General features: G+C 36.1%; 4 protein-coding genes across 9 annotated transcripts; 1 reads left to right on the plus strand and 3 right to left on the minus strand.

The window, feature by feature from the left end:
* Positions 1-572: 572 nt before the first annotated feature.
* Positions 573-5,410, minus strand: LOC105110188 (DUF1997 family protein, putative (DUF1997)). 3 transcript variants are annotated; one of them, XM_011005137.1, is made up of 8 exons: positions 5,257-5,408; positions 4,924-5,043; positions 4,466-4,793; positions 4,117-4,162; positions 3,601-3,686; positions 2,601-2,659; positions 1,690-1,824; positions 573-896 (listed from the first exon to the last, which is right to left on the minus strand). In XM_011005137.1, the coding sequence occupies exons 1-7, from the start codon at positions 5,292-5,294 to the stop codon at positions 1,722-1,724; spliced, it is 780 nt and encodes a 259-aa protein (XP_011003439.1). In that variant the 5' UTR covers positions 5,295-5,408; the 3' UTR covers positions 573-896; positions 1,690-1,721. The 3 variants fall into 3 exon arrangements, with proteins under 3 accessions (XP_011003439.1, XP_011003440.1, XP_011003441.1); XM_011005138.1 differs by having other exon boundaries at positions 4,924-5,035; positions 5,257-5,407; XM_011005139.1 differs by lacking the exon at positions 573-896 and having other exon boundaries at positions 1,762-1,845; positions 5,257-5,410.
* Positions 5,411-5,671: 261 nt separating this feature from the next.
* Positions 5,672-8,788, minus strand: LOC105110190 (mraW methylase family protein). Its single transcript, XM_011005140.1, has 5 exons — positions 8,322-8,788; positions 7,987-8,232; positions 7,816-7,884; positions 6,557-6,749; positions 5,672-6,286 (listed from the first exon to the last, which is right to left on the minus strand). Exons 1-5 carry the CDS (start codon positions 8,697-8,699, stop codon positions 5,862-5,864), a joined length of 1,311 nt encoding a protein of 436 aa, XP_011003442.1. The 5' UTR covers positions 8,700-8,788; the 3' UTR covers positions 5,672-5,861.
* Positions 8,789-10,257: 1,469 nt separating this feature from the next.
* On the plus strand, positions 10,258-11,278 carry LOC105110191 (guanine nucleotide-binding protein subunit gamma 2-like). The gene is made up of 4 exons (XM_011005141.1): positions 10,258-10,590; positions 10,681-10,733; positions 10,843-10,887; positions 10,997-11,278. Exons 1-4 carry the CDS (start codon positions 10,402-10,404, stop codon positions 11,070-11,072), a joined length of 363 nt encoding a protein of 120 aa, XP_011003443.1. The 5' UTR covers positions 10,258-10,401; the 3' UTR covers positions 11,073-11,278.
* Positions 11,279-11,953: 675 nt separating this feature from the next.
* On the minus strand, positions 11,954-20,634 carry LOC105110192 (ubiquitin carboxyl-terminal hydrolase 26-like). Of its 4 annotated transcripts, none has more exons than XM_011005144.1 (16): positions 20,266-20,634; positions 20,099-20,152; positions 19,497-19,596; positions 18,822-19,418; positions 18,326-18,581; positions 16,906-17,645; positions 16,536-16,644; positions 15,996-16,174; positions 15,403-15,684; positions 15,124-15,331; positions 14,810-14,881; positions 14,293-14,523; positions 13,799-14,062; positions 13,059-13,200; positions 12,472-12,649; positions 11,954-12,365 (listed from the first exon to the last, which is right to left on the minus strand). In XM_011005144.1, exons 3-15 carry the CDS (start codon positions 19,574-19,576, stop codon positions 12,555-12,557), a joined length of 3,255 nt encoding a protein of 1,084 aa, XP_011003446.1. In that variant the 5' UTR covers positions 19,577-19,596; positions 20,099-20,152; positions 20,266-20,634; the 3' UTR covers positions 11,954-12,365; positions 12,472-12,554. The 4 variants fall into 4 exon arrangements, with proteins under 4 accessions (XP_011003446.1, XP_011003445.1, XP_011003448.1 ...); XM_011005143.1 differs by having other exon boundaries at positions 19,497-19,593; positions 20,266-20,633; XM_011005146.1 differs by lacking the exon at positions 20,099-20,152.
* Between the last annotated feature and the right edge of the window lie 779 nt (positions 20,635-21,413).

Here is a 21,413-nt window from a genome sequence, read left to right on the forward strand (position 1 = left end):
GGTGGCCATTATCTTCCTCATGCAAATTATTTTTTAGTGGTTCATGGGAGTCATGTTAGAACATGCATGAAATGAAATGGATCATCAAATGGGTCCATCATGCCTTGTCCCAACCCCATATAGAAGCATTAAGGTAGAATTGTTTTTTAAAATATTTTGAAATAAAATAAAATATAACTAAAAGTATTTTATTTAGAAATATATTGAAATAAAAAAAATATTTTTTAAAATTTAATTTTGACATCAGAAAATTCTAAAAACAATTATTTGAAATAAAAAATTAAAAATTTTATTTTAAAAAACACTTTTAGAATATAAATAAATAGGCTTTGACTAAAATAGTTATATCAATACTAAAAAAATGAGTTTTATGGATCTAATAATTTTAACTGGTGGCATCAACTTGGCTTGTTTGAAAATAGCTTTGTGTTTGGAAATGTGATGCTATTATGGTTTAAAATATTTTTTATTTAAAAATATATTAAAATAATTTTTTATTTTTAAAAAATTATTTTTTTAATCAATATAATCTGAATATATATATATATATATATATATATAAACCACAGCATTTCCAAACACGGCTTAATTAAATACACTTAAATAGCATTACGGGTTGGGATGCTAGCGCCTGGTGGGCAACTGATAGCACAAACACCACAAAACATCAAACGCACCAATCGCAGTTCCATCATCCAGAACAAGATCCAAGGCTGAAGGAGGACTCAAAAAAATATTTATGAGAAGATTGTCGCTTAACCTAAGAGTCAATGAAATTAAGAGCAAGAGCATGAGCGTCCACGGTCAGAGCAAGAGCATGAGCGCAGAGAATGAGCTGTCAACCTGAAACTGTTTATTGAGATAATTGGCATCACCACCTCTTTGCATCACGAGATCTATACAAATAAAAGCACTCGTTAACTTCTTAGTTCTCTTCTTGTAGATTCCTACATTTTATTTTGTTTTTTGTTTTATCATTTTGCTATTAGCCTGTACTACTCAAAAACCAACAGGAATGATGCGAAGATTTAACATGCAAAATCTTAATCTTGCAATCTTTTACCCAAATTCTACATGAACTGCAGTAAGATATGTTATCAAAAGATTTTTATGAGTTTGATCATGAAATCGTTCTACTGTTTGAATTGTTTTACTGCAGTTTGATATGTTATCAAATGATTTCGATAAGTTCATAATAATACAAGAAGTGAATGCTAATTTCTATTTCTCAGTTGCTCCAAGTCTTAATCACCAGGTCTACCTGTGTCACTATTGATCATAAAGCACTGCAAAAGCTTGCAAAACAAGCATTTTAAAACTTCTTTAGCGATTTATTATTGTAGACAACTTCTTGAGACCCACTCAGATTACAAAATCAATCTGAGCCGAATCTCATCCGAAGTGGGATAAGAAAAACAATTTGCTGGATCTTAGATACAGGAGCACCCGAGATGTCATGGAAACATTCATGGAAACATTGGGTGCACAAATGCAGAAGTGACCTGGACTAACAAAATGTAATATCTCTGACTCTTAAATTTAATCTTCCAGAACACATACGAGATGTTCCATGTTATTTGGACAAATGGCTTACCTCAACTCCAAACAAAGAATCAACAATTGTCAATTGTCATCAATTCTTATGAGAATAAGATTAATGAAAGACAACTGCAAGTGCAAAGGAATTACCTGGCTGTGAAAACCACAAGCAAGATGCATATTCATGGAATAATTGCACGGTGTTGATTTGTCCACTTGTTATAGTCTAGCAGCAGTTGCTCAATAAGTAATGGTACGAGCCTATCCAGAAGAGCTTGCATTACTCTGTATGTCAGCAAAGTTCAATTGTTTCTATTATATGATAGCTCTGTTCCCAAAATTACAGAAGTACAAGTGCATCTTGCAAAATAGGAAAGAATCACTGGTTTTTTTAAAAATTACATGGTGATATTAGCCAGTTAATCAGCACTAAAATGAAACGTTATTAGATATTTAGCAGGAACAAACTTCTTGCAACTCTTAATGTCTTCTTGAAATTGCAACAAGTTGTGACTCTCAGGATGCATTTATTTATTCTAGTAACAGGATGTAGTTGGTGAAAGCAACAATTTCTTTTATGGTAAATAGAATTCTTCCATCATTTGGATGAACATAGATTTTCTATGTTTTGGTTTTCAACCATCGTATTAGGAACAGCCAGATGCAATGGCTCCAATCTATAATTTCTTTTACGGTAAATAGAATTCTTCCATCACTTTGATACTTATAGCATGTTGTAGGACACTGATTAAACAATAGCTTTGAGGAAGCTCAATGGATGTTAAGTCATCAATCCTTGGCTGATTAAAAATTATTTTTGTTGATGCAATCAAAGCACGGTAGCATCTATTGTGATGCCACATTGAGGGCGTGATACTTTCTTCATCCAAGATCTATTTTCACTGGTAAAATAAGGCCGATATACTTACAAGGGCTTCCTAGTTCCAGGATCATGTACCAAGCAACAAATATACCAATATGTTAAATGAAATATTCATTAAGACAATAAATCCCACAAGTGCATTTACTGTAATTTTGAATTTCATCGTAAGATCACTCACAAATTTCCAGCACTCTCCACAGCAGATGTTGGCAGCAAAGTAAAGGGCTTTGTATAAATCTGTATTCAAAGAATGAAGACCTTTGAGAGTATGATATTAACTGCTCAACATCCATATAAAGAAAAGAAAGAGCAAAATGCAACAAATTACTCGCTGAAGCAGATAAGGCATGTAATAAATAAATAATTTGAATAGCTCAGTTGTGACTGATAGAATAGGCAAGCTAGTCATAACATTATGTCCATTAACCATTAAGCAGAAAACCTGGGCTTCTGGGATAAGATTGAATAACAAGCTCGTGATATTTTTCAAACAAGACTCCGAAACTATGCAGCAGTTTTTTTTTTTTTTTTGTAAGAGAATATTTAGTCACAATATCTAAGAACTAGAACAAACAACTCAATTTGAAATTCCACGAGACTCAACTTCAAGAAACAGAAATGACAACCACTATTGCCTCGAAGCAAGAAATTTGAATCAAACTTCAGCGTCAGATTGACAATTGATGAGCAGTAAAAGAGAGCAGAGCCGTAAGAGTGAAGAGGAAATATTGAATATTGACATGAAAGTCAGTATACCAGAGAAATTTTTGTAAGTTTAAAAACTCCTAAGGTTAAATTACTCCATTTACAGGATGAAGGTGGGCAACAGCTAACAAGCAGAGGATGCCATTATAGGTCATAGTTACTTCAATTCCCAGTGACTAATATTGAAATCATCTATCTTTAACAGGCAGCCAGAGAGCGGTTGCCAGGCTATGATCGTGCTGAATCACTAAAAATTGTCTTCACCATTTTAACAAGGAGTGTCTGCTGTTAACTAATCAAACAGTTACATTGGGCGAGGGACTCTAATCATTGCAGGAGACCAGGGTCTCAAATTTAAATGTCAGGATACCAACTGAAAGAAGTCAGCTTACAAGAAAGGGCTTTCAGTAACTATGACAATGAACCATGCAAAATACTTAGCCATTATGATGATCTAAAAGTGCATTAACAACCTCAAGCATGAGATTCAACTTCACGTCAACCTCCAAAAATGGTTCAGAGATATTTGTGTTCCATGTCATATGGTTCACCATGAAAGCTGAAGAAAGCAAAGTTCAAAAGAATTGTCAAGATGTTGAAACATATTGATTGCAAGAATATGCAACAATCTCATAACATACATGACAAACTCCTGTACTAACAAGGTAACACTATTGAATCTACAAAACAATCTGGTCAAATAAAGCAACTTGAGTTCTTAACAAGGCCTTATCTTTTCCGATGAAAGGTAGTTGCATTATGTGTAATATGAGTACATGACACCTGCACATTTAGCATATTGTATAAAAGCTGTGATGGAAATTATTATGCCTAAAAGACTTTCAACAACGCATCCCTACATGAGAAACCTAAAAGTGTTTGATATGTTCAACTTGAACATGACCTGATATGCTTACTGTTATAAATGTTTTATAAAACTGTTTTCTCGTAAACTATTGTCTTGCAGAAATTAAGAGATAGGCATGTACCTGAAAAACGGTCATTTTGGCGTTCCACAAGCTCTGAACCTTGGAACTGCATAGTACATCAGCAACGCACATTCATCAAATTAGACTCCATCGAGATGACCATACGTGTGGAAGAGATCTGCAAATCTTTTGAATTTAAAGAAAATTGGATGGCAGTGATACATCTACGGTGAAAACAGATAAGCAGTTTCACCTCCAAATTCAGTTGCTTCTTCTGGTAGTCATTTTCTTATACATCCTTTGGTACCATCAAGGTGATGATATGCTAAAACAATAGCATAGTGCATAAATAAGAATACCTCTTTTTAGCTTTTTTCTATCATTACATAAAGTCCATGGTTGGTTCTACCTTGCAAGAAATCATCTCAACAGTGCAATGTTCGTCTGATGGGGAAACCCGCAAGTCGAGCACAGGTGCTGCTTCAAAGTTAAGAAGTTCAACCTTCGGCAAAATGCACCTATATGTGTTGGCATCAAGTGACTCAAAACTTTGCAGACTACCCGTGTTCAATATAGCTTGAATCCCAAACGGGTGACTTAGAAATTCACTGATACGATAACCGCCATCGGTAATCGGCAAATTCATCCTTTCCTTTCTTGCAGCAGTTAAATTTGCTTTCTTTGAGTTATACACTGCCATATTGGCTCTACGTACATTGACAATTTCTTTTCTTTTCCTGAATAAATTTCACATTATAAGACAAAAACAGATGCAAAGAAAAAAAAAACTACATGATAAAATTCAAATTCCATGGAACAATTATCCTCACAAAACTAAAAGTGAGTTCCAAAGACACCAAATAAAACCTGGAATTGATGAGGTATGGGAAAGCAAAAGATGTGAATGTTGTCAAGCCTTCTTTCCCCGTTGCTTTCCATTTGTTAACACTTGGTACCATCATCCTCAGTTCCTCACCCGCTGCTTCCCTTGAATGACCCAATTAATAAACATGAAAATCAAAACCCATCATAGCAAACCAAAATTTAGCTTGTACACTGGAAAATTAGGAAATAATACTGCATGTTTCTCTGAATACTTGAGCCCAAATGGACCATGGAAATGAAGGATTATAACTCCAAATTCGGGGAAAAAAGAGAAGTGATAGAAAAATTCGGCAGAGAGTTGACTTTTTTATTCACCTGTTTATTTCAAGTTCGACTTCCGAGAGGAAAATCATGTGCCACTCTTGCAAGGGAGGAGGATTTTTTTGGTGTTTTAGCGAAGTGCTGGACCACTGTCACTGTCATGGCCACTCGAAAAATGGTTTGCAGTTAACGTTATCAATTCATGTTCTGGTAGTTAACAGTTGGTTAAACTCGAGCCTGTTGTTTTTCCTACTTATTTAATTATTATTTTATTTTCATGTTCATTAAACTTAATCTCAAACAAAAAAAGATCTTTAAACTTTACTTGGGCTTAATAGAATTCAACAGCAGCCCAATTGGCCCATGGCACAACGAAGGATGAAGAGTGAAATTGCCATCCATGTCACAGAATGGTGAAAGAAAATTGGGATTTATTTTCATTTATGATTCATTTGTTTGTAGACCTGGAGGATGATTAGATGCATTATTGCTGGTCATAACTACAAAATGCAAAACAAAATACCATGCTATGAACCGACTAATCTATAAAAATAATGAATAACGAAGGCACAGCAATATTAGGCACAGATCATATATTATACATGGATTTTCCCTAAATGATACGGGGCCGCAAGCCGGCAATTGTAGCCATACATATCTCAGCGAATTTTCTCAATCACACGGAGTTTGGCGCTCCTAGACCTGCGATTTAGTCTTTCCTCCTCTTCAGATGGTGTTATTGGTCTCTTGGTAAGGATTGTTCCATTCTGGCCTTGTACCATCTGTCGAATCCATGTTTCTTTTGCATCAATGTTATTTCTCATCTTTCTTAAATCTCTTTTACCAGCCTCTTCTTCAACTACATCTCCATCTCCCCCGTTGCTTTCAATAATTTTTAGAAATGTTTGTTTTACAATTCTGTCCTCCAAACTGTGGAAAGAGATGACAGCAAGCCTTCCTCCAGGGACAAGGCACTCGAAACAGGCGTGAAGAGACTTCTCCAGGGTATTGAGTTCATCATTGACAGCTATCCTCAGAGCTTGAAAGACCCGTGTTGCTGTCTTTATCCAACCTTGCCTCCCTCCTGTAGCAATGTAATGACAAATTTAATCATTTAGAAAAACTATACCATGCAATCAAGTTTCAACAATCCATTAAATAACACCCCCCGCCCTATTTTTTTTTTTTCTGTGAAGACAGTCCAAGCCAGTGGGTGGAGTAACGCCAAGCATCAGCAAAGATTTAGGCATGTAACTTGTTGAACAATGCTGGAAAAGGATACCTTAATTTTAGAAGGAATAGAAAAGGCAAAGTAAAACAATACAACGATGGACTGTTTTGAGTAAAGGCCCACCTTTTGTTCCATGAGTTGCGCCCTGAATAAGATCTCTTAGTTCACCAGTAGAATGCAAACCACCTTGTTGACGAGCCTGAACAATCTTTTTCTGAAGCCAATGCCAGTTGCTTTCTTCTCCGTACTCCCGCAGAATTCGGCCCACTTCATCATCTGGCCAATAATTTAATATGTCCTTTGCTTTCACACTTGCCTGTCACATGCCTGTTCCAGTCAGTTAGATGAACATATATTTTATTGATTCGGAGAGGTAAAATCAGCATCTTCAAAACATTCTTTTTAAAAGCGATGCAGAGATGAGATCTGAAAACCGATATACCACAGGAGTTTCTGTTCCTCAACCAAGGCTCAAGACGAAGACCTCTTACAGGGAGGGGGGTGTGGGTGCCATTGAGACACAAAGGCATTCCACACTAAATTTGATTGAAAATCACTTGGGAAAGACATTCTAGTGTTTAAATGAGAAATGAAACCCTCCCTGTCAACAGCATAGGTTAGAAAACAATGAGTGAAAAGGTTCACAATTTCATCCATAAAATGTGGCCAGCAAATTTATCCCTATACGAGGAAAAATGAGCCATGATTTAAAAGGCATATCCTAGTCATTGCATCTGGCTGTATCTGTGATCACTTGTACAAGCTTCAAATTGATCTTATAATTCAAACAAAATCATTGTAAAATCTCAACTGGGCTTTGGCCAAGATGATATAAAAAATAAAATAAACAGCAAGGAAGAGCCTATAAGATGGAATGTTGACATGTTGATGAGCAACAAATACAACAGATTCCTTGGTTAAATCCACTGTGATACTTGGGAGGAAAACATCGAACACCAGAGGACTCCAAGAAAATAAACTAACATAACATGTCATGGGATTTTCCCACCAGTTCGGTTTTGGCCTACTTCCCAGACACTTCCCTCAACCATAAACAATCAACTCAACTCCAAGTCTTGGTCCAAACTAGATTGGCTCAAGAAAGATAAGATGAATTAACCTACATATGTGGTCAGTCATGCTTCAACTTTGCACCATTCCATATGTCTCTTATTGATTCTCATCTTTCCATATCCAGATTTAGAGCGAATGATACTAGTTAATCTTCGCCACCTTCAGTTAAAATAAAAATAGATACCTTTCAGACAAACCATACCAGTAAAGCAATAGATAATCTATTTGCAATTTAGAGCTAGACCAGGCATTGTTGACAATAAACATGATATCATGTCCTTAAAGGGTGGGTTGATGAGAGCTGATACCCGAGGATCCATGCGCATATCAAGAGGTCCATTAGCAAGTACACTGAACCCTCTTTGAGGATTGTTCACCTATAAGTTAAAATTAGCAAGCAATTGTCAACAAAGAAATAAATAAAATGTAGTTAAATGGTAAAAAATGAGAAAGTAAGAAATGGGGTGAATTAGATAAACCTGCATGGATGACATTCCAAGGTCCATTAAGATGCCATCAACTCCAGAGCTCAAGAGCTTGCAATCATCATCAATCTCACCAACCACAGATTTTATATACTTGAAATTCTTGAAAAGCAAGTGTGGTTTCAAACTAGAACGGGTTGATTGCAAGAGAGCATCAATATGAGCACGTGCCTTGGCATGTGCAACTGGATCCACATCCATTCCTATGTAACATTCTAATTCAGGATGTCCCTTTATTATCTGTCAAATGAAATTAAAAATATATATATTATTTTATTGTCAAACAAAATTAAAAGTAGAGAAAATAAAAGAGGGAGGGGAGCACTGACAGCAGAGGAATGACCAGCAGCGCCAAGAGTGCAGTCGATGAAAGAGCGGAGAGGTAAGGAAGAGAAAACATCAACAACTTCACCTAGCATTACAGGGACGTGACTTTCAGTCTGATGGAAAGAATGGAGTTCCTCGTATTCTTTCTCTGAGCGAGTTCTTCTCTTTTCCTTATCATTTTTTACCATGACAAGCTCCTCTACGGATTTGTTTCTCTCCTTTTTCTTCTTTTTCTTACTACTGGCAGTGGAAATACTTCTTTCGGCTCTAGCAGAAGCAAGAACTGGTCTGGAGAATGAGGGGGCTGTTTTGATATTGAAGCGTTGTTTGGCTGTTGATAATGGGGTTGACAGCCAGCAATACATCATTCGCTTTGCCATTTCTGCTTGCTAACCCACCTGCATCACCATCCCAACCAACCAATACTGTTTTCGAAAGATTAGAATTAGGAGTTAGAACCCTAAAACTTTGGGACATTTTGTAATGTTCGCAGGCCTACACGGAAGCCTGTAACAGGTCCATCAGAATATGGCCCATAACGTTTTGTTTTGTGTTTTTTTAATCTAAAAAGGATTGATTGGTTTTGTTATGCTTCTTTTATTGGGGGTGATTGTTCAGGTTGTTTAGCCAGTATTTTTTTTATTTTTTTATTTTAAAATAATTTTTTAATATTAAAAATATATATTATTTTAAAATATTTTTAAATAAAAAATATTTTAAAAACAATCATTACTCTTCTTTGAACTAGATTGACGATGACGAGAGGATTATTTTTTAAAATCACTTGAAAAAGTCTTGACCTCGATTAATATAGAAATTATCTTATAATAAATTTTTATTTTTTTATAATTTAGGATATTCAAATTAGTTTATATATACTAAGATTAATTCTTGAATTTACTAAACACATCAATAACCTAATAATGCAGATAAAAGATCACAAGAGTATATATATATATATATATATATATATATATATATAAAAAGAGGTTCGAACCTAGTGACAGAAAATTTCTTACTGGAACCCTAGGCCACTAACAATATATATAAAAAGAGGTTCAAACCTAGTGACAGAAAATTTCTTACTGGAACCCTAGGCCACTAACATGCGTGCACAATTATTATTTTTTTAATCATATCATCGTTTCAGAAATAAGGGATAAGGAGAAGAAGCTTATATGCCACCTCAGCCACCAACTGGTGAGAATCCTTTGTCATTTTAAAAAGACAGAAAATATGGAAGCAATCTACATAGACAACTAGCCCATCCGCGCGCCCTACGCCGCTGGGAAAAAATATTAAGGTTTACGTAACGTGTTTTTTTTTAAAAAAAAAATTGACTTTAATTATAATTGAAATTATATCTCAATATAATACTGAGATGGAAAAATATATAATTTATTTAGATTTATCCGTAAAATTTGTAAGAATAATTTTTAAAAAAATTAAAAAAATTAATGTTAAATTAAATCAATATTAAAAAATAAAATCAATAAAAAATAATATTTAATTAAAAAATAAAATAAACTTAAATTAACTAAACAAACTCTCAATAAAAATTATGTAGGGTTTTGTAAATTTTTATCTACCACAATACAACATAATTTTTAAATGTTAGAGAACTATAATAAACATGTGGGGTTGAGATAATAAATTTAAATTATTTACAATAAATAATGAAATTATATTCTTTTAAATTTGAATTAAATAAAAAATATATACTATTGGTAACACTGTGAAATTATGTTTTTTTATTATTATTGATAATAGCGATTCCTCGATGGATAAAAGTGGGCTTGGGTCTGGTTTTGACACATGCTGCCTTCGTCCATTCAATCAACGCCTCTGTGGTGGGGGGCCGTGTTCACTGGCTGCGTTTCAACTTTTTGACTCAACTGCTTTTACTGTTTGTTTTTAAACACCAGTGGACACTCTATCCTCCTAATTTTTTTTTTCTATAGACTTGGTCCACTCGTCTTTCAATCAAGTCTGCCCCCTGCTTGTTCCACTTCTCTCCTCTTTTGGCATCTCCTTTCTTTCCGTGCTTGCCTGCCATAAACACACCTGCTGGTCTCGGGAACCATGGAATCAGATTCAATAGAAATGGACGGGCAACATTCGGCGTCATCGCTTGAAGAACCGAAAAAGGGGGAGTCAGTAGTGGCAGAAACATCAAGTTTTATTCCGAGAACAGGTCCTAACAACTTCCTGAGTAAGCATCGAATGGTAGCTGCAATCACCCAACTTCAGAATCAAATCAATTTCATACAGGTTAGCTTTCATTTCATGTGTTTTGTGCAAGCAATATATGAGACTCGGAGCAGGTGTTGCAGTAACATGTTATAGCTTTAAATTATGTAGGAGGAGCTGGACCAGCTTGATACGTTAGGGGAATCGTCGATTGTTTGCGAAGAGTAAGCAACAATTAGTAATGAATGCGTTTGTCCCTTTTTAAATAAACCCCCTCTGCCTTCCTAAATCCTCTTTTTGAGTTTTATCCTTTGGTTTTTACTTACTCTGCAGACTCCTGTCAAGTGTTGAATCGATTCCTGACCCACTACTTCCATCGTAAGAACATTGTCATTAGCATTCCTTGTTACTGCCCTCTGTGTATTATAATCCATCCATCATCAATGATAATCTTGCTGGTGTGAAATAATTGATTTATTGATCATAGGACTCAAGGTCCGGTAAACGCTAGCTGGGATCGGTGGTTCAAAGGGAACCAGAACTCGCGAAGACGGTGGATCTAATGAGCTTTTCTTCTTACAACATCTATCCATGTATCGCCACCACTACGCACTACTGCCTACCATTTCAAATATGTAGTGCCCAATAAACGCAGACAAGTATTAACGGAATGCAACCTTTTATTTTCTAGAGAAAATGTGAAGACCATTTTTTCCCAAAACTATCGCTATGCAATGTAATTTAGGCTGCACGCACCCACTTTTATTGACCTTCGAAAAGAGAAGAGCAGGTCAACCTTCCTCCAAGATGCATTTAACGTCCGGCAAATCTGTTACCATTTCATCGCCATCCTCGAATTCAATGACGGTGATAATTTTTCGGACGACTCTAGTTCGCTCATTTTTCCCACGCCACTCTTTTTACTTTGATCTGACCATTCTTTCAGTTATATCATTAGACGACTCCGTCAACCTATTCATAAATGAGAGGTCTCCATCTTCCTCTCCCGGAGCGCACACGGATTTCACACCCCTCTTTATGGAGCTTACTTTTTATTCGCTATTGCTATAAAATATTAACGTCAAGCATGTTCTATAGAAATCTGTCACTTAAATAATTATGGTACTCCACAGTCCCAACAAGCCAACTCAACCCCAACCGAGATTTGATCATACACCGGTTCCAGGATCAGGAGGCGAAAAAGGAGCGATTAAAAACCTAAGTTACCAGAAAGTTGCTGAATGCTACCTCATGGTGTTGGAGCTCGATGATTCGTGAAGCACTCGCATAAATGCTGGGCTGTCATCGATTCACATGCCATGCAGTATTCAGTGCATCAAATGCATGGCCTAATGCCCAGCATTTGATGAGCAGGCATGACAGCACGAATACCAGGCTTCTCACAATGAAGGGCTATCGATTTCCTATTTAAACCAGAGAACAGTGACTGCGAATGTTCATCCATAACATAATTGACATCCAGCATTCATAGTAGAGCTTTCAGACATTTCGCACAGCAAATCTACAACAACAAAGGTTCCATTTACTTTCAAGGTGTTGACCAACAGCGCTGTATGGTTTCATTCATATCTAGGTACAAAAAGGTACTACATGTTTCATTGGATCTGCAATTGCCAAAATCCACCGAGTTCAGCCACCCAAGGGGGAAATGATAAAAAGAAGATCGGTCACCAAGTTCATTGCCTTTCTAGACATCAGCCAACAGTATAAAACAGGGTCAGTTCATCTCTGGGTACAAACATCACAAAGTGTCCGGGGAGTTCTAAAATTATGTACTGAACCAGTCTTTTCATAGTCAAAATGCTGGGAGCCAAAACCAAGGCCAGCCACTGGTCCTACACAACGAAAAGAAAAAATAAAGATGGCCAACAATCAGAAGCCAGGGTTGCAGGAAGAATATATTGTGTGGGGGTGCATACATGTCCGTGAATGATGACTCACCTCCAAAATGCAGGTCTTCCTTCCAGAATATTTATCTAAAGAGTTTAAGTGTGTCATGGAGACAGCTATTCAAAGCATGCGCCTTAAGCAACTTGGGATGAAGTCGTTGTAGTCAATAGTGTTCCCTGAAACCCCTTTTCAGGATGCTGTGCGTTTGCTTTCTGGTCACTAATCTCATCTGTAGAATATTGACACCAAAAGAAAAATAAATAAATAAATAAAAAGCAGCTGATTCAGAGTATCTTTAAGGTAATGACATTGATACAATTAAGCCAGCCAGTATGAAACATAACAAGTATTTTAAGCATGATAATTATTCCATCAAAAACATCACCCAATCATGTTATATCGAAATCACATTGGTAATTTGAAACGCAAAACCTTCTAATAAAGGCCACATAATTGGTAAACTATTTTGAACTTCATACTATGATTATCGTTTCTACCGCTCTATGGTAAATAGCATTACTGCTCAAGCATACAAGTTGCATCAGGAAGAAAGTTTTGCTTAAATAAGAGGCGACTGTTACTCAAATAAAATAACCATTAATTTTGAAGTAGTAAAGTAGCCTAGTGACTCATGTTACCAGCAATATCTCTATGCTCGTGGATTTCAGAATCTTGCACCCACAGCTTATCACCAGGAAATATACTCAAGTCCGCAAGTGTAGCACTTTCCTGATCAATTATCATTGAACCTTTGTGAAGTATCTGGTTCTCCTTAACCACCTGCAGATATTTACTCAGTTAAACTGATAGCACATAAGCACAGACCTCATATCCACAAGTTTCTACAGCCATGACTTAAAAGAGGTTAAGCAAAGGAAATAAAAATATTAATGTTGGAGAACCAAAGGATGGGACATATTTGTCTAAGAAAACTACCAATAGCAAATGAGAATCCATATACAAGTCTGGTATCACAAATTGTGAAGACATGCAAACTTATTTGGGTATCATAATTATCCAGAATTCTTTGATAACAACCATGTCATTTTATGCGAACCCATACACTTCTTCCAACCAACATCTGACTTCTAATATTTCAAAACTTAACCAGTTCCAAAAGATCTCTTCTGAGTTAAATAGTTACAGCCCATCATTTGTCAGTTATAGAAAGAATATAACTTTCCTGCATACATTTATGAATTCCATGGAAGCAATAATCTAATTTTGAAAATTTTCAATCCTTCCTGCTTAAATCTCAGAGGCTGATGCATGTACGGGTGAGATTCAAACAGAAGGAACAGTATAAGCACATGGCATCCAAAATGCATTGATGATCAAATTCTAGATGTTCATAAGTTATCTGTTCACTGTAGCTTACCCCAAGTGATTCCCATATCATCATTTTTAACTGGTATAATGATGTGGAACCAGAGACTTTTAGATTTACTGAAGTCCCGTAACTAGTCTTCCGAGATCGCTTGGAGGCACGCCGATCTGTCTCGGGAGTGGTTGAAGAAGGTTCTAAAATTGATCTTGGAGCTTCCTTACCACGTACAAGAGATACATTTATGTCCTCATTGAAGTAATTCAGCTTCTTCGCCAACTCACGACTTTTTCTTTCACCAATGCAATCCTCACAAATCTAGCAGAAAAATCAACTCCATATCAGCACAAGAGACAATGGCAGCCAAATCCCAGTGGCCATTTCCCCTCCTGATAAAGAGACGATGGCTCTGAAATTGGAACCGGTGATGTATGACTATGCAGAAGCCTCCAAAGAATTAGAGACAACGAAATGAAGGGCTTTTACTAACTAGTGTAGAACTGTTGTTAACACAGTTCAAAAGATGAATTTGGTAGGATTTTTATTACCTCTGGAGAGGTCCTAATCAAAGGCTGTCTGATCTCCGGGTCATTGTTTGCTTCGTCTTGAGAACTTGGATGGTCTTTAAATATAAGCACATCTTCCCTGGACCCACCCAAATTATTTACTGCGACATCACTGAACTCAATTGTTGCCATTATGCCTTTCTCCTTGTTGCCGCCCCAGTCTTCACAGAAGCTGTCCCAGTCATTCTCTGTAATTATTGTTAAAGCATCTGTCTAGAACCCATAAAACAAGGGAAAGGAGATTGAAAGAAAAAAAATCTGAAATTAGCGCGCCCTCGAAATAGCAGCATCTTTCTATTTTATTTGTCTTTTTCTAGGTTTTTAAGCATGATTGAAATGAAGTGTAAAGTGGCTTCCTAATACACTTTCTTAAAATACAGCAAGTGGTGCATTTCCAGCCCCATTTTAATCAACACAACTAAGTTTTGCACATGAGCATGTTTCTAGCAATTACTGGTCTACATAAACAAATAATGATTTATGTACTTGTAATCCTTACAGTAGAACTCTTCTGTATAAGCACACCGCGTTTGTTCACCAGGTCAGGAGGCCTTTCTAGGAGTCGTGAATGCTGAAAAGGAAGAGGGGGGAGGGGGGCAGGAGTTGAACAACAAATAAGTCTCCTTACATTTGAAATTGAAATATAGGCTAGGAAAAAGAGTAGGCTGATGTACAAACTGATTCTAATTCCAGGAGTATAACTACCCTTTGTTCACTCCACGTGCTATAAAGTAACTTCAACCATATTGGCTCTTACAAAAGAAAAATTTTGTTTGAAAAGCGACAAGGAAATATCCAGGCGTTGCAAGTTACCCATTCACATTTCAGTGCATCAATAACAGGATCGAGAACTTCAGGCTCCACTGATGAAGAAATATTCTTTCCACTTGAATTTATGTAGTTTCTCCATTTTGTGAGCCAAGAAGAAGGCATCAAGTAATACGTGCAGTTCAAGGACAAGGGAATACTCTTTCCAGTAGCCAACTTCTCATGATTTTGGCGCTGTTTGAGCTTCATCTCCCTGCAGCATGGCACAAATCAAGAAAAGAGAGATTGGATTGATCCGTGCTATTAATAAGACATGTAAATAACCTTATAGAATCCTCAAAGCAGGCAACTTCAGAAAGTTCATCACTGCATTCAGAACACTGTGCAGAATCTGAAGGAAAAGTTGTGCATCCCAAGGGATCATCAGACTTTACAGCAACTGCATCCTTGTACAAAAAGTGCCAAAGTTTCTCAGGAACCAGCAATCGCTTGGCACCAGCTTGCTCAGGTCTTAGTTGCCCATGCCGGCACATAATTGAAGCTGTTGGTCCTGCATCAGCTTCACTTGGAGCATCAATATTTTTTCGTCTCACCCACTGTTGCAGCCTAAAATCGTGAAAAAAATCAGAATTACTGGATACCTTCCAGAAACGCACCAATCCAAGCAGACTAAGTCGAGTTCAAAAGAGATGATGAAGAAATGCAGTAGTTGTTGACAATAAAAGCACGAGTTAGTTTTGTTCTTGTACAGGAGGGGAAAAAAAAAGATGATTAAAATTAGCATGCTGTTGCCAGAATCAGTTAATTTTTAAATTAAAAAAAAAATCCCTTTAGTAAGCCATGCCTAATAATCATTAACTAAAGCAGTAATAAATTAAAAAGAAAAGGCAAAAGGAACATAAAGGTTCCAAGCATACCATGTCTTGGACACAAAATATGCTCCATCCAAGCACTTCCCAGCAATTACATCATTTGCAAGATCTCTCATTAATGTTCTTTGATCCCTATAGCTATCAGCAAAGACCACAGATTTGGCACCATCAATAAGGCAAGCCATGCAGCAATCACTATTGGTCAGTGCTGGCCCTCCATCATACTGCAGTTGTCAGGCATTTAACAGAAGAGCATCAACAATGACAGCACAGCCTAGTAATAAATGATACATAGGAAAAGCTAGATGAAGCTTGAATCAGAAAAACATGAACACAGACAAATTGTGCTTGCATGTGTGTGTGGAGGCTAGAGAGAGAAGGAGAAGAAAATAAGTTAGTTAACTATAAGTATTGAGAAGCCTCTCCTTTATACTTAAAAAAAAAAGTTATACGCAATACAAAGGGAAATGCAAAATACACATGTATGCATGCACAAATGTTGAAAACAAAAATAACTAGGGAAAGGATATGAATGCATCATGAAGTGTTTTACTATCCGCAAGATAATTAGACAGAGAGAGATACCTTAGAAAACAAGATTCCCCAAGCTTTAGCAGACAACCGCTTCATGGACCCAACTTTAGACACTGGAACCTTTCCATGTAAGCATTGGATAGGCTTGTTGTCTATAACACTGCAGGACAATATAGAGTAAATTATAGGAAACATTAAAAGGACAGTTGCAAAGTGATTGACAATTGATAAGCAAACCATACAAAAGTAAATAAACAAACAGAAATATACACAATTGAGATTATCACATTTTGGAGGCTTAGGCGCCTATGACAAATTAGCAAATATGAATCACAACAATCTTAGGCAATGCCTTGTCAAGACTTCATCCCAGAAGCAACAATTATGCATGCATAATGTAGAACCACAAATACACACTTACCCCGGAGTGACATTGTCAGCCCACTGGCGAAGCCAGTCCGTAGAGACCCAATAAAATGGTTCTTGATGCAATCGAACAGGAGCTTCTGAGAGAACTGATCGCACCTCTTCCCTCCGTTCTGTGATATAACGCACCTCTTTTTCCTTCTTCGATTTGTACTCTTCACAAGCAGCAGCATATGATGCATTCATATCATTTATATCCTCAAAGAGTTGAGATGCAGGAGGAAAGCCATTGTGTAAACCCTTGTGACCTTCTAATTGAATATTGTTGGCAATATGATCTCTTTTACCATCATTCTTTCTAGTACGCCTAAGATTATACATCAGCCTGTATGCATCAGTAGATGAAAAAATCTCTTTACAACTATGAATGTTAGATTCTAAAGATTGTGGCTGAACAGCATCCATACTTCTGCTGGTATCAGCAAGCGTTACTCCTGCACAAGATGGTGAAACTTTGTCACTATGAACACCTTTAGCAGAACTTGAAAAGCCTTCTCCAAATGGACGACGACCTAGGTTTGAGACATGCTCATCATCAAATTCCCACCACTGCCCTGTATTCTCATCCTTGATATGAGCAATGTAATGGCCACTATTTACAGCAGTTCCCTTGTGAATCAACACAGCTGACAAGTCATATATCCATTCCAGCTGAGAAGGTTCAGACAGCCTACGCCCCATATCCAATTCTCCAGGGAAACCAAAAGCAGATGTGATTTTCTTCCTTGTAGTAGTCTATTGACAAAAATCAATGCACAAAATGCTTAAATACATGGTTGCCTATGCCAAAGAGCTACTTTTCTTTCTTGTGATTGGTTCCCAAAATCTCGAACAACATAGCATGAAAAGAACCAATCCTAAGCAAGGGAGAAAAATATAAAACACAGAGCCCCCCTCAAGCTAAAAAATAATAATTAAAAATTATGACCATGCAAAAGGCAATGTCATTCATGAAAAAAGGAGCTACAGGTTCCATTAAGCAACTGAAAAATTGGATATCACAACAAGTTTTAAAATAGTCACTGTTTATGAGCCTATTATCAAAATCCTACTTCACACCATTGTCACAAAATCCATCAATAGTAATTTTTCTCTGAATTCACCGCGAGCCATGCATTAACCTTTTTTCCATCAAGAAACCCATGCATGATATTTCAATAAAGCTACTTCAAATCTCATCACATGCAAGTAATTATCTTCACTATAAGAACAGAGAAAAAGTTCTCCTTTGTCAATTGCAGTGCATCATTTAAGAAAAGGCTACTGCCCAATCACGACACCACCAAGGTGAAAATTAAAGTATATAACAACTGAAATTCAGAGACTGGAATAGAGATAAATGCACTTATAGTTATCAGATTTCATAATGGTAAGACAACGAAAAATAATGCTCTCAAAAAGCTATCACAAAGTACCTTTGGAAGGAACTCGTAACGTTTAAGCTGAAAATTAAGGACATCAGGTAGAGTTCGCAGCCTGATGCGGTGAGTAGCATCGACTCTGCTTTTACACAATTCACAATTGTATTGATTCTCTCCATGAAGCTGTTCCACACTAAGGTACTGATCCAAACTCTCATCTAAGCTTTTCAAGCCTTTGACATTCATCTGCAGCTCGTAGAAGTCTTCAGTTTTGGAAGATGCTTCAGAATCTCTTCCACAATTTGAGCACCTGCATAAAGAACAAACAAACAAAAAAAGAAACAGTAAAATCCATATCAATGACTATTAAGCATTGCAGACACTTAAAAGTGTTATAACTAAAAAATGACCACACAAACAATAAGGCAAATCAAAAGAAGAAAATATACAACTGATATAAACATAGAACGATAATCATCAGAACACCAGATAAACAAACAAAAATCCAATAATAAAAATTAAACACAGTCAAAATTGGTCTTTGTCTTACGTTGTTACTTGTGATACACTTCCTCGAAAAAGATCTTGAACGATTGTTTTCGCCTTAGAAACTTTAGAGTGGCTCAGACAACGTTCAAGCAGTGAAAGAAGCAAGGTCAGGAACTCGTGGCCATCCTGCTGCACTGCATTATCTAGCTCCAGGGTCGTTATAAATGGAGCTGGATCGATAAAAGCTAATTTACTAGCATGCAACTGCGCAAAAAGCCGGACAAGCTGATATAACACAGGCTGTTCGTTTAACACATCTGGCTCAACAGAGAAAACACCTTCTCGAAACGAGGCATTCATGTATAGACACTGAAGTACACTATTGGCATAGCATGTTGCTCCCAGATTAGTTAGACCAGACGGAGTTTCATCAGTACTACGAAGATCATTGAATGGGTCTGAGCCAAGCGCTTGAAGAATATCAGACATTTTCTGCCATAAGCCAGATTTACGACTTCCATTGGGTGGTGGAATCAATCCACAAAAGCAGTTAGGGTTATCTTTAGTATTCACACGGCAGCCTTGACAAACTGGCTTCCATATCATGTACAGCTGGTTCACGTCTCCATCAGTAACTTTACCATTTGCATGAATTTTCCTATGCAAAAAACAATAAAAATCAAAATCAAAACAATACACATAACATACCATCTCCATAAGTAATAAAATGCTGTACCTTAATATTTCAGAAGTGATATTAGCAATATCACCCGGTCTATTCCTTTTATTTTTCCCTCGCGTAGCTGGTGGAGTCATTTTATCATTAGCCTACTCTGCTAATGAGCAACGATAATTATCACAAATTAAAACAAAAAAACTCAATTATTTCACGAGTAAAAATAAATCTCTCATCAAATATTTAAGCAATAGAAAGCATCCAAATAAATATGTGCCCATAACACAGCATAATTATGTGTTAGCGAAGATAACAAAAAATACAATTTCGCCCCCAAAAAAGGCCGCTTTCAAAGAATATTATGTGCAAGTATACGCATTTATCCAATAATAATAGTTGAAATATAGCAGAAATTCAACACACAATTTCTGCTAGCAAACAGAAGGCATCAGTTATAACAATGCCTTACTCCTATTTCTAACTTATTCTGGAAGATAACATATTTTTCAAGAGGAACAATCAAAATGCAGGGTACGGATGGAGCTAAAAGAAATTTTTTCTTTCCATGACAAAAACAACATTTCAAGAAACAATTACTGCAAGAAAGTAAAGAGTAAGTACGAGAGAGTGGGTAAAAAAAACCCTAGAAATTATCTCAATACCTCGTCAACTAAGCATCAAGAAAAATGATCAAGAGCAAGGGATTGCTACGAGGACTGATAATTAGAGGAAATAGGAACAAATTAGGACGTCAAGAACGATAATGAGTGGTCACAATTAAAGAAGATGAAAAAATAAATCAGAGTGAAATTAACAGTATTTTCTGTACCTGAAGCCCAAAAGGAGAAGCTGAGAAACTAGAGTGGAAAGAGAGAGAGACAACACACACTTTTCAATTATTATTACGACGACGACGACGACGACATCGACAAGAAGACTCGGATTTATGTTTATTTGTGTATAGCAGTGGGTTTTCTGTTATTATTTTTTTTGGTTTCGGGGTTAAGAGGAAATGATTTTAGATGGAAAGCAAAGGTCACTATTTGAGAGGGGGGTTCTTTGATTTTATTTTATTTTATTTTTGGGTTTTTTCTTTTTTTAATAGCAGTGAGAGGGGTAATTTTTTAATTTACATAGGAGGAGCGAAGGTGGTGACCTGAGGGTTGTTGAGGTCATGTCAGTGGGATTCAGGGGCCTTTGGGCTCCGCTGGGAGTTTGTGGATCTGGCTTGTCGCTGTAGTGGCGGGAACCAATTACTTACCCGCCAACGCTCCTTTTTTTTCATCGTCGAATAAACTCTCGTGTCTCAACTCCCAACTGTACTCTCACGGACATACTTTAGTGGACGTAGTTGCTAGTACATCGGTACGTGCCGTGCTGGGTAGAAGTAATTTTTTTTAAATAAAAAACAAAATAGGTATTATTAATGTATTTAAAAAAAATATTACCTGTAAATTTAAAATTAGTTCATGACAATGTTATTTAATATTAGAAAAGAAACACGCGAACCTCACTCATTTCAGGTTGATATAAAAAAGTTGTTGAAAAAACATATTAGAAATTTATAACTCAAATTAATTTAATTTTAAAAAATAAAATTAAAGATAAAATTTAATTTAATTTTTTTATAAAAATTGAACTAGAGCAAGTCAAGCAAACTCTATATGCAAGTCATGGATATCATTATATCTAATAATTTTTTTATTTTATAGATTATTTTTTGTTTAATAAATTTATATGATAATAAAATGCATGTGATTTTTTTTGTTAAATATTAAAAAAAAAAACATGACGATATGCATGTTACTAGAATATAAAAAGGCAAATATTAATAACATGTAGTGAAATTATATTTTAAAAAAATGAATGAAAAACACATTAAATAAAAAAAATAAAAAATTAGATATTATAACTTAACTCATCAAACTTCTAATTCAAGCCATAAGACGAACCAAATTAATTTTTTTTCATAAATTT

Source organism: Populus euphratica, unplaced genomic scaffold (genome assembly GCF_000495115.2).
Source record: "Populus euphratica unplaced genomic scaffold, PopEup_1.0 scaffold445.1, whole genome shotgun sequence".
In the NCBI taxonomy this organism is placed as follows: domain Eukaryota; kingdom Viridiplantae; phylum Streptophyta; class Magnoliopsida; order Malpighiales; family Salicaceae; genus Populus; species Populus euphratica.